Here is a 12,844-nt window from a genome sequence, read left to right on the forward strand (position 1 = left end):
ACCGTCCGGTTCAGGGTTACCGCATTGAAACTGTGCTTTAGTAAAAAAAAACATCTGTGTTTTAGTCAAAAGTTTTTTTTGCAAATTTTTCAAAAAATTGGTCAAAATTAGTGAAATTTTTATAAAAATGCCAAAAATCTATAATCTGTGAAAAATAATCTGTGATACAAATATGTTAAAAAAAATCTGTGACATTACAGCAAAATCTTTGAATGTGGCAACCCTGGTCCGGTTCCGTGTAAATCGCAGGGAAGTTAAAAAATTCTAATTTTATTGTGTTACAGAATATGAAACTAAAACAACATTGGAAGGCACATTTGTTTTTAAATGTTTTCCTATCATGGCACGCATTAACACACACTCCTCTCTTGGCTATTGCATTGTGGTAAATTTAGTAGAGTTGCTTTATGTATATGAAAAAGGCTATTGCATTTATGTGGAACCCGTTTGTTGTATTATGTTGCGACTATTGTACTTTGTGGAGGATTGATTGTATGCGTAGGATCACTTTGAATATACCCATTAATTATGTAACAATTTACAGGAGTGAACAGAAAATGTTAGAGAAAATTAACGTAACTTTTAAAAGAATATAATAAACATGAAGCCTGATGGTGTGGCTCTGTGTGTTAGTTTTAGAAAAACATAAGCTGCCCATCTTTGGCTATTAGTAGAAAACGTCGATACTAGATCAGGCGACAAAGTCCAGGGGTCTGTTAAAACCACCTTTTCGGTTCATGTACTGTCTGTACTTTCTTTTCAAAATCACGTGCACTTCACCGACGTTATTGCCATCTACTTTCTTACCTTTAGTTGAGTCGAACCCACAAAAACCCATTGTTTTCAACATTTCTTGTTCATCTGGCGTTTTCCCCTCTAGCTCGGCTTCAGAAACTACTGGTTTTGCTTGTACTCTTCTAGACGATGATGCATGAGGAGATTTATCACGTGCTCTATCATACGAACGCGACCTGTAATGCCGTATATAAATGAATATGAATATTCGAAATACCTTTCAAATTATACAGTATGACGGACCAAAATGACTTCAATTTACAAATCTAAACTTTGCATATGAAAATCATACCTCGGGTACCTGAAAATAACAGTACATGTAACTAACGTTATTGCAATTTGTATAGCAAACGTTCACATAATATATAAACAAAAGTGTCACCTTTTGGATGTTATCACTGCACGCAGAAAAATTAAGCATATTAACCAAAAATATGTGTTTTTGAATCCTATCATTTTTTGTTTATTACTTTAAACAACAAACTTATTGGTCTAAAAATATTTCTTTATTGCAATAACAATAAATTTTTGCTTTCAAAAAAAAACATTTGTAATTTCAGTAATTTTGTTTTGATTTCAATAAAATATTTATTAAAAAATGGAACAATATTTTTTTTATTGGAACAATAAATAAATTTTATTGAATTTAATAAATAAATTTATTGTCTCTCTACCAACAATTTTATTTATTGAATCTAGTCCTTTTTTATTGAACCTACAAATCTTTTTTCTGCGTGTGAACTTCCTTTACGAGAAAAATGTGGAATTTTCTTGTAATAATACGAGACTCGTGAAGGCCAGAAATAACTCCGTTAAGACAGTATGTAGTTGCAAAAGCTTAATGTGGTGGTAACCTGTACTGTTGGTGCGGTGAATATATAATAGTTCCCAGTTCCCACCTCTCATCAGTGGGTCATAAAAAGGTGGTTTTTCAGGATTTTTGCCTTTGTCATATAGAAAGGTTGAGCAATCACTCCAAATATCTCCAACCAAATCCCGGCCCGGAAGCCGAATGTCATACCTCATACTTCATTCGATCCAGTTCGTCGAGATCGGAAAATGTCTGTATGTATGTGTGTATGCGTATGTGTGTATATGGCAAAAAACGCCACCTCTGTTTCTCAGAGATGGCTGGACAGATTTGCACAAACTTTGTCTCAAATGTAGGGTGACCATACGTCCTGGTTTCCCAGGACATGTCCTGGTTTTTCACTGGCTGTCCTGGTGTCCTGGGAAGTCGAGCAAAAAGCTTGATTTGTCCTGGTTTTTCTTCTGTAAGCCTAATAACAGGTGTTCAATAAAAATGAGAGTTTTTTCAGTCATGTGAAAAACAAAAAAAAATCTTCAACGGATACAGAATTTTTTATTAAAAACATAATGTTTATTCTTCAAAAAAAAACGTCAATGAATATTAGAGAAGGGGCCCTGGTCAACCGTACGACGCAACTTAGTCGCGATGCTCTAACAAGAGCACTGGACGGCACTGACGTCCTTCTTCTGGATACAATTCCGGATCCTGGGGGTCAAATGCTTCGTTTCTTTGACTCGCTAATTATTTTTATACACCAAAGCACTGAGGGAGCCGAAAAAACTCCAATGGGACGGCATTGGGGCAAGTTAGTGGTTTTTTTTCCTTTCGGCATGTACGGTATCTTTTTTTGCTCAAGATACTCCAGCGTCTTCTTGGCGTAATGGGAGGACGTCTTGTCCGGCTAGAAGACGTACTTCCCAACTGCATGATGCTCCTTTAAGAACGGCAGAAGAATTTTCTCAAGACACTCCTCCTGGTACACTTGTTGATTTATGGCCAGACCGCTCGGCTTGATTCACGGTTTTGAAATCCCTCTGTCCGATATGGCGATGTACAGCATAACATTTTTTTAAAATTTATGCTTAAACTTGTATTTTACTTCGCTGTGTGTGGCCGACTTGTCGGTGGAATAGTAGCTGGCATTTCCTGAAATGTGGGTGTTCGAGAGCAACAACGTCTCGCGGTAGTTGTTCGTCATCCACCGGCACTACGATTTCACGATCGCTATCTGCTCGTCCGTGTCGTCGGGGGACCGAGTCTTCTTCCGACAGATGATGTCCTCCATCTTGAGAGCTCGGTGAATCAAGGCCGGCATCACGCAAACTCATTTCGTCCTTGTTGTCGAACAGCTTTTTCAACGCTCCCTTCTTCTTCTTCGTCATTATCTTTGCCGGCGACCGCTACCGGCCTTCCGCTCCACGCTCAGGGATGCCAGGATCTGGTAAACTGTACTCATGGGCATGTTTTCGTCTCGAAAGCGGTCTTCCGTAAACTTTCTTCCACGATGGCCAAGTGTTTCGTAAAACCGCACAACACGCTCGCGGAGTACTTGCTGTTTCGACGCCATCTTCGATTGAACTGACAGCACCCGAGCGAAAAGAAATATGTCTCCCATTTATAAGGAGTCCAGAGAGCAATTCTCTTGGAGAGAAAATAATTTACGCTCTTTTTTTAATTACAGAAAGGTATTGAAATCATTCTTATTTTTTATTGAACACCCGTTATATTTCTAATTATTGAGTTTTCGCTTTATTCACTCTGCTCCAGAATACGACAAACAAAACTTAATACACTCGAATCTCTCAATAGTACTATCCGATGCATTTTTTAATCTCTCGATAGCACCTCGTTATTTCTTTTTCCAACTTACTTTTTTTACATGTACCATATGAATGAGCATTTGGCAATCGAACAGATCGAACTGATTCCAGTTGTGGCCCATACTCTGGCCGCTATCAATGTCGTTGAAACAATGATTCCGGGACCGAAAAATTTCCTTTAGTGCCCACCTCTAAGAAGAGACATCGAAGTTTCGGCGATTCTACTTCTTCTAGAGTTCTCTTGCAAGTGGCAGTTTTTCGTTTTACTGGAAATCCATTTCATAAAAAGGAAAATGGCGAAACAACAATAACTGTCGTGGAATAACCTTATTGAGCGCTCTCTCGAGCTGGTAATTATGGAACCCTTTAGGATCAATACCAGTTCCTAATCAGTCTACTTTACCATCTCAATCGGATCGGAAGCTACAATCGCGCTGCTTGTTAACAGTGCAGTGAATCAAACGAACGCTTCTACATACAGTCTGCCGTCTATATGTACCGCGCCAGCAAAGCAATCGAAAAATAACAGTTGTCTCAAGCCAGTGTGGAAAATAATGCACCGTTACTTTCATTGATGCAGTATCGATCGTTTATTTAAAAATGATTGAAACTCAGCAGCAAAATTTGAACAATCTTCGATCCAAGACAGTGGTCGTTTATCCAATCCACCCTTGTGTTCGCGAAGTGCAACAATTAATAAAGGTGCATACTCGTAATGCGGTACTGATAGCATTTAAAACTTTGGCCATGGCGAAAAGTTTGGCTATGGAAAATAACATGCAACACGTCGTTGCGCATGTCAATGTTAGAATCAAGATACCCGTTTAGATTGACGAAGATAAGCCTGGTATGAGCCTGCACGTTCTATCCCCGCGTACAACCAATAAATTCACTATTGATGTCGAAGTACGTAACGGTGAAAGTTTGAAACCTGGAGAAACTTTTTTCCAGGTATATCCAATGGTGTTCGTATCGTGAGAAGCAAATCTCAAATCACGCTGCGCACATATGAAGGACAGATTCCTACGTGCCAAACCATGTGTGAAAGCCTCTAATGAAACAACATCAACTGCGAGCTAACCCAACAACATTAACTAAATCACCAACAACCGGAGTTGCAACTCAGCCACCGACGAATGCTGGAACAACAGAATCTACACACAGCGTGTCCGATCATTGTGATACTGCTTACGCAATGGTTGTCATTCGAGATTGCCAGATATAGCGCAGGGAAGCTACTTGGGACGGTTGATGTTTCTGCTTTGCTTCAATGACGTGTATTTAGTGCTTAAAACTCCTCGCCTGTTCCTGCACAGACGATCTCATAATAATTCGTCTCATTTGCTCAATTCAGGATTTCCGATTTCTCCAACAACAGCATGAAACTTTCGCTGATGGTGGTGTAGCAAGAACTTTGCGTGTGTGTGTAAATCCTAAAAAGCACGGTGATCGAATTCTCACGAAAAAATTTCTGGTAGAGTTCTTCCTCTCAGACCCACAGAACTTTTTTACTGTCGAAGCTCTGCCTGCCCGACCCAAGATCTTTGTTTTTCCACTGTCCTGGTTTTTTACTCGCCTCATATGGTCACCCTACTCAAATGAAAGGTACAGTTATCAATTTTTCTATTGATCAGACTTTCGGTTCCGGAGTTACGAGTCGAAGAGCGCAATCGCACATGAAATTCCCATATAAACTGGTACCACTATGATATGAATACGATGTAAAACTTTTTAAAATGGGTGCAAAATTACTTGGATTTGCCAGTCTAGATCAATGATGACTAACCAAAATCGCTTTGATCACATTGCACTATGGTCCCAAAGCTGTATTTGGGAAGACAAAACTGTTTGCGCCTAAACCGTTGGTTTTAGATATATAATACCTTCGGCAAACTTTCTTAGAACTTTCTTACCGATATTTTTATCTTAGTTGAATTAGGGTGGTCCTTGTGATTAGTATGTTGAATGTTTCAACTTCTTAGATATGTAAAATTCAGCTACATAATGTTATACAAAGTTATAAATCAATCAAATTGAAGCAACTTTTCTGAAGAAACTCTGTGGCTATCTCTAATGGTTCATGTGCTATGATTTTTGCAATATTTAAGGTAGGGTAGCTCTTTAAAAATTGGTTTTCTATTAATATCTTTTTAAGTGTTAATTTCTCGTTAATACTTTGTTCTAGAGGATTTTAGAACTTTTGTAAATACAGATTTTTTCCGAAGCAATGAAGTTTCTCTCTCTTTTGTTTGCATAGTTACAGGCGATTTTCAAAACAAAATTGCCATGACATTCGGCATTTTCACACACATTGACTATTTCTCAGTTGATTTTACCATAAGAGATTGAGCGATGAAAACGGGACCCCGTAAAATCACTATTTCTCATTTGTCATTTCATACATTGATTTATCGTAAATACTTTGTTTGCAGCACTTTTAGAACTTTGTACGGCGAATATTTTTGCTGAAGTAACCAAGTTATTATCTCGTCTATTTGAAAAGTTATGAACGATTTTTGTTGAAAAATACACCATTTTCAAAAAATAATTATTTTTACATTTCTTATAAAAGAAATGTATAGAATTCGCTCAAACTTTCAAGATTTTTTCCGAGGCCCGGAGGGCCGAGTCTTATATACCAATCGACTCAGCTCGACGATTTGGGACAATGTCTGTGTGTGTGTGTGTCTGTGTGTCTGTATGTAACGGACAAATTCTCATTCGTGTTTCTCAGCAATGGCTGAACCGATCTTATCCAAACCAATTTTAAATGAAACAACTAAAAAACAGTATGAACGCTATTAATTTGTTTTTGATTCTGATGTTTAGTTTCGAAGATATGAATGTTTGAATGCGTAAAAATGGCGTTTTTTGCAGTTTTTTTTAATTATCTGCCGAAATTGACAATATAGATTAACAATTTATATGTTTTTAGACAGCTTTAACGAATACCTTTCGAACAAGCTATAGATTGTTGAAATCGGACTATTATCAAAAGAGATATTTAACATTAAATGCGGACGGAAGATTTTTATCATTTCCCATTGCCAGAAATATGACCAAAAACATGTAATTTATTATTAACGCCAAAACGGCTTATTTTAGGTCAATAGTATCTTCGCAGAATTTAATGGAGGTAATATGCCCTTTCTTTTAGTATTGTGCTTTTGCTGATTAATCCCCCTATGAGTGAGATATTTTCACAAATTTTCTTGGAAATGATTATATCGAAATGATGTCTTCAGCAAATTTGTAGCTCTTACTTTTGCGAATAACTTTACTGAAGACTTTAAATATCCATTTTTAATACTTTAAAAGTTATGGCTTGTTGTTTGTGGATTACTCTTTGTCGCCTATTTATTGTTCAATATAGTAATAATCCATTGAAATGAGCTAAACATTATTTCGATAAAACGAATTTTGTATTTCATTTTACTATCTACAACCGCTAGAAATAATCACCGAACACTTCCAAGTTGTCTGGAAGGAACTTGATAACTTATCAGTACAAAAATGTTCATTTGTGCGAGCCTTCTGACTGCAATTTTTCTAACTTATAACCATCGGATCGATCTGAAACATATCGGAAAATGAAAAGCGAAATAAATAACTCCAAGCAACGGCGTAGCCAAGAGAAGGTTTTGGGGTTTAACACCATACAACCCCCACCACACCCAAAAAAAAATATTGGATTGAAGTTGAAAATTTATTGATGCAGACTGATTTAATTCAATATTACAATAACAATTATCTGATCTGTAGATTGATAACCTGTTGTTGTAAACATCATGAGGACTTTTGATAAATTGTCGGAATGGGGTCCTGATATGTAACTGATCTATTGGTCTTGATTTCACAGTTGTCTAATTGCATCAATATCAAATTCCTGCCTGAAAACATTCCAATAGAAAATTCCAGAGTTCTGTAATCAATCATAATCCTCAGATTTATTTTCAAATTGAGCTCGTTTTTGTAGAAATGTACTGTAATAAGGGTCTTTATTTAATAGGAAGCGAAGTTAAAATTGATTTTATGTCTATGAAACATAGAACTAGGGTGGATGTACCAATAGTCGCATGCTTAAGGAAAACTTTTGATAAAAATGTTGATGTTAATGTTAATACATTAAACGAAAGCTTTCAGTCCCTACTTCATAGGAAAAATATAAAGATGGCTTAATAACCAATTTATGTATTCAAAACCGCATGTACCACTATAGGAACACATGTACCAATAGTGGTGCAATCGCTAATTTCGGTTCCTATTGTTGCAAATCCCATTGGTTTCTTATGGGACATGCAACTATAGGTACGCTACATCAACTATAGGTGCAAGGGAGCTCAAAATTCTAAGAAAATCATTTTTTTCAATAGTTATTTGAGCAAATTTCAAGGATAACAGTTTTATTGTCGCATAATTTTAGTGCGATGAATCGATAAAAAAATATTTGTTGATGGTTGGTACCTTAGTTAGGCGTATAACCCACTACTGCAACTATTGGTACACCTCAACTATAGGAGCACCCACCCTACTCACCAAAAAAATGCATAACTTTCAACATTTGCTAAAATGTTTTTGCCTTTCTCATTCACTCTAAAATTCGTCAATCTAATCCCGACCCGGAGGGCCGAGTGTCGTATGCCAATCGACTCAGTTCGTCGAGATAGGAAAATGTCTGTGTGTATGTATGTGTGTGTATGTGTGTGCATGTGGAAAAAAATGTGACCTCTGTTTCTCAGAGATGGCTGGACCGATTTGCACAAAGTTAGTCTCAAATGAAAGGTACAACCTTCCCATCGGTTGCTATTGAATTTTATTGATTGGACTTCCGGTTCCGGAGTTACGAGTTAAAGAGTGCAATCACACAGCAAATTCCCATATAAACTGAAATGAAAAATTTTCAAAATCAAATTTGTATTTCTGATGCCAAATGATTTTAAAATGCATGAAACATTGAGATGTTTGACAAAAATTGACTTCTTTGGACTTTGGTACATTTTTGTCTTTCTCATATAGAAAGGTTAGGTAATCACTCTAAAAATCGTCAATCATACCGGCCCGGAGGGAGTATACAGTGAGGGGTTGCTACTTTAAAATTAAAACTAGTTTAAAATTTCTTAACAAGTTGAAAATTTTCGGCAGGACCTGGAACTCCCGGATCTTTCTCCATGATCCGCCGCTGGTTTCAAGCGATGTTTCAGTATCACATAGTATCTCAAGATCGTGGCTGTCGATCCATTGTATGTATGTGCAACTCGTACTGAACATGTAATATTCATTTCCACCATTGTATTGAACATAACCAGCCATGGAATCGTAGTCTGGACAAATGAGAAAAGCACAATTGCACCACTAGGTGGATTAAAACAGGTTTTTATTTTGGGAATGCGTCGAGTTGAGACGAAAACGTAATATGATTAATAACGAGGATAACACTTTCCGAATATAAAGAGAAATTTATGAAAAATGACGATTTACATTCGACTCTAGCAGGTCCTAATCGATTTTGATGAGCATTTGATTTTTGTTGTAAGACCAATTATATGTATAGGTCAAATGTTTAAAAACAGTAATTTAAGGTCAAGATAGCATCATTTTGAAACCGCCAATTTCGGAGGTTTAGTATCTTCGATGAGTTTTACAAACGTTAAACAGCGCACCATTTGATAAAATAATTTTGACGGCATATCGTCCAAAAAGTATTTATGGTGAATTTTCTCAGGTTAATATTCATGACTACAATAGGGTCTCAACAAATTCGCTTAAGACACTCTGTTACTATTTTCTGAAAAATTAATTCTGCATAATTTTAAAACTTCAAAAATTACGGTTTCGGAATTATGCCGTTTGGACAGTATGATCGATTTTCACCAAACCCCATCCAAACTTCGAATTTCTGGCTACGCCGCTTATTTGAAGTAAATAGAAACAAAGTCGTTCTACACTCGTTCACAAGAAACTTCTTCGAATGCTGACTATCTATTATAATACATTGAAACCCCGATTTTATCAGCCAAATATGAACATATGTTTGATGGGCTCTAGCAGACGAACAAGACTGAAATCGAGTAAATCCTTTCTTGAGCATGTTTTCCTTATCATGAAGATGTAAATATGCAAAAATAAACAGTTCATCATAATCAGAAATAGTTATCAGACTACATCAAGGGACGGGAAGAATATTTTAACAGCTTCAGTTTATTATAAAGAAAAAAAATTGCCCGATTTAGTCAATATCCCAATTTTGTCAGCCTAAAATACGCCATGAGACTGATAAAAATGGGTCTTTATTGTAGATATTATTCACTGTGTTTCACATTAATAGGTACATTTCATTTTTGGGGATTTTTTATTGCATCGAACTACAACAATTTTTAGGTAGCTTTCAAGGGGTTATTTTATAGACTTCTTCCAAAATTTGGCGAACCTATTCCAATTCGTATACCAATTAATTGGTATACTTAAGGGTTTATATGTTGCAGATAGAGAAAATACTGAAATTTTCAGCTTTTTTCCTACACAATATTACGAAAGCTTATTAAACAATTTTTCCTAATAAGTTTGTGAAAATTATAAACTATTTGAAATTTTTTAATAGTTTTATTTTTTATTTAACCGTGATTTTTTAATAAATAGTGACCATCGCTTCACAACGTAGTCTATTTTTCCTGTCTTGCGGTGAGCACGATCTCTCGAATTGCTGAACTGAAAATTATGTAATAGAAATTAATTTTTAGTATTCTTTACAGATTTAACTCGCCGCGCAGATAGCTCTGAATTAGACCCGCTGGTGCCCTAAGACAATTTCGCTAGATTTTCAGAGCACTGTGCACCCAGTGCATTTACGCAAGTGACGGAAGGTTATCGAAAAGTTTCGTGAAAATGAAAATTCCAGTAATGATGATGATTTTCCCAAACGGTTCGTTTTCGTGAGGTTTTTATTTGTTCTTTGGCATTAGGATTAGCGATAATAATTCAAATCAAGGATACTACTGGGAAGTCACCTTTAGAAAAAGTCGATGTCAAAGTAAAATTTGGAACTATGCACGCATGCACTTCAGAGATAGCGTGATATCAGAAGCTGCGATTTCATTTCAACGCTTTTTTTGTGAAAAGGGCGATACTTACGAATGTAAACATATGGCTTTTTTCATACATGCGAATGAGGGCTTTGAAACGCAACAAATTAACCTAAAAATTTTGATTCTACGATATTGCTTTCTTAAATTACAGCAAAAAATACAACGGGCGAAACTGTATTTTTGTTTATTTATTTAAAGTTTCGCCCTCCACGCTCCATGCAAACAAACAGGGCGATACTTTTTTTGCTAGCTGTTTAGAGGCGAAACTGCTATTTTCGTATTTTTTTAGGATTATCAAGCTGATACCAGCTGTAAATAGTAACAATGATCTCTATTGAAAAAACACGGACGAAATCGGTGGTGTAGAACGGTAGTTATTGTAAAAAAACGTAAGGGCGATACTTCAATGCTGATAGGTGAGACCGAAAAACTAAACAATAGCCAAATGGGCGATACTATCATTTTGTCAATTTCAATAGAAAAAACAAATTTTAATTTAATAATTTCAAATACTTTATGCAGTTTTGGGTTTCGATCACTGAATCATGCAATCTAGGATGTAAAAAAACACAATAGTTCTTAAATATGAAATAAAACCATGTTTGGAAATATTCACTGTTGATTTTCTTTGTATGGAATCACTGCTAGTATCGCCCTTTTCAAGAAAAAGCGTTGATTTCTTAGTTCTCAGTCGCGTTGGAAATTTGAGTAAAGTATAAACTTCAAATCGATTAAAAAAAAATTTCGATTTTTTTGGCTCAGTACAATACATAACCCCTTTAGGAAAATTCAGTTTTCCCACCACAATTTAGATATTTTATTAACAGAGCATTAACAATAATTCGTTGGTATGTCTACTTTATGGGCCAATTTTTCGTTTTCCCATTGATTTGGTTTGAGATTTCTAGCACTGATGTTGTCCTATGCTGATTTGAGCGATTCTCTGAGTCCTGCCACTATCCCATGTAGTATGTGTTATCAAAAACATCGCGAAGCATCAAGTTCTAAATGTTCTCAAACGATATAATATCCGAAGAGAGTGATAAGAGTTATAAGAAATGTCTCATCACACTGTTAGGTGGATTAAAAACGTTTTTTTACAGAAATAACGCCCCGCAGTTTTTTCGCAAAAACTAGAAAAGTTCCTATCTTTCAAATGAAATTAAAAGATTGAAAATCCATTTGCAATGTTGGAAGATATATAGTTTTGAAAAACACCATTTTTTTTTGAAAATCGCCTGTAATTATGCAAACAAAAGAGATAGAAACTTCATTGCTAAGGCAAAAATGTGTATTTACAAAAGTTCTAAAAACCTCTAAAACATAGTATTAGCGATAAATTAACACATAAAAAGATATTAATAGAAAACCATTTTTTAAAGAGCCACCCTACCTTATATAGTGCAAAAATCATAGCACATGAACCATTAGAGATAGCCACATAGTTTCTTCAGAAAAGTTGCTTCAATTTGATTGATTTATAACTTTGTAGAACATTATGTAGCTGAATTTTACATATCTAAGAAATTGATACGTTGAACATCCTAACCACAAGGACCACCCTAATTCAACTAAGATAAAAAATCGGCAAGAAAGTTCTAAGAAAGTTTGCCGAAGATACTATATATCTAAAACCAACGGTTTAGGCGCTAACATTTTTGTCTTCCTAAATACAGCTTTGGGACCATAGTGCATTGGTCACATACGACGGTTCCAGATTCCATATAAGTAGGAACTGAAAAATACTCAAAGAGGGGTGAAAAAGGAAAATTTCAAGATCGCATTTTTGATGCCAAATGTCTTTGTTGTGCAAAAAAACCGCGTTAATTCCGAAATCCGTGCAAAAAAACCGCGTTATTCCGAAAACAGTGCCAAAAAAACGCGTTTATTTCAAAAACCGTGCAAAAAACCTCGTTCGACTCAATGCAAAAGATTTAATTTTTTTTTATTTTTCATATCTTCGGTATACACCGTACAGACGATTTTTAAAACTATGTATTTCTTATGAGTAACTTATATCTATGCTTGGAAATCTTACGTGTATGTCTACAGTCTTTCGAGAGCTCCAGCTGGTATCATTCATATTCAACAGGCAAACAGTGGACAAATTTAATAATACTCTACAACATAATGTAAACATTACCAACATTAACGAAATTACAATTCCTTCAGAAAAACTCAGCACAATAAAAAAACATCTCACTTGTTGCCTAGAATTATCAGCGCGTTGATTCCCAATAGGCAGGTTTCCATGTTGAGTTACGTAAACTGATGAATTCTCGGTGTTTCACTCCCGGAGGCCAAGTAGAATTTTTCATTGCTACCGATTTCCATTT

The 12,844-nt window shown here is 35.8% G+C and overlaps 1 protein-coding gene across 1 annotated transcript in view; it reads right to left on the reverse strand.

Annotated features, from left to right (window-relative positions):
* Positions 1-431: 431 nt before the first annotated feature.
* The window catches only part of LOC131682825 (U4/U6.U5 small nuclear ribonucleoprotein 27 kDa protein), a 199,090-nt gene continuing 186,677 nt past the window's right edge, over positions 432-12,844 (reverse strand). Inside the window, exon 4 of the mRNA XM_058964593.1 lies at positions 432-971. Within this exon, the coding sequence (XP_058820576.1) occupies positions 692-971 (280 nt within the window). The 3' untranslated portion in view covers positions 432-691. The remainder of the gene's footprint in view (positions 972-12,844) is intronic.

This window comes from Topomyia yanbarensis, chromosome 2, assembly GCF_030247195.1.
Source record: "Topomyia yanbarensis strain Yona2022 chromosome 2, ASM3024719v1, whole genome shotgun sequence".
In the NCBI taxonomy this organism is placed as follows: domain Eukaryota; kingdom Metazoa; phylum Arthropoda; class Insecta; order Diptera; family Culicidae; genus Topomyia; species Topomyia yanbarensis.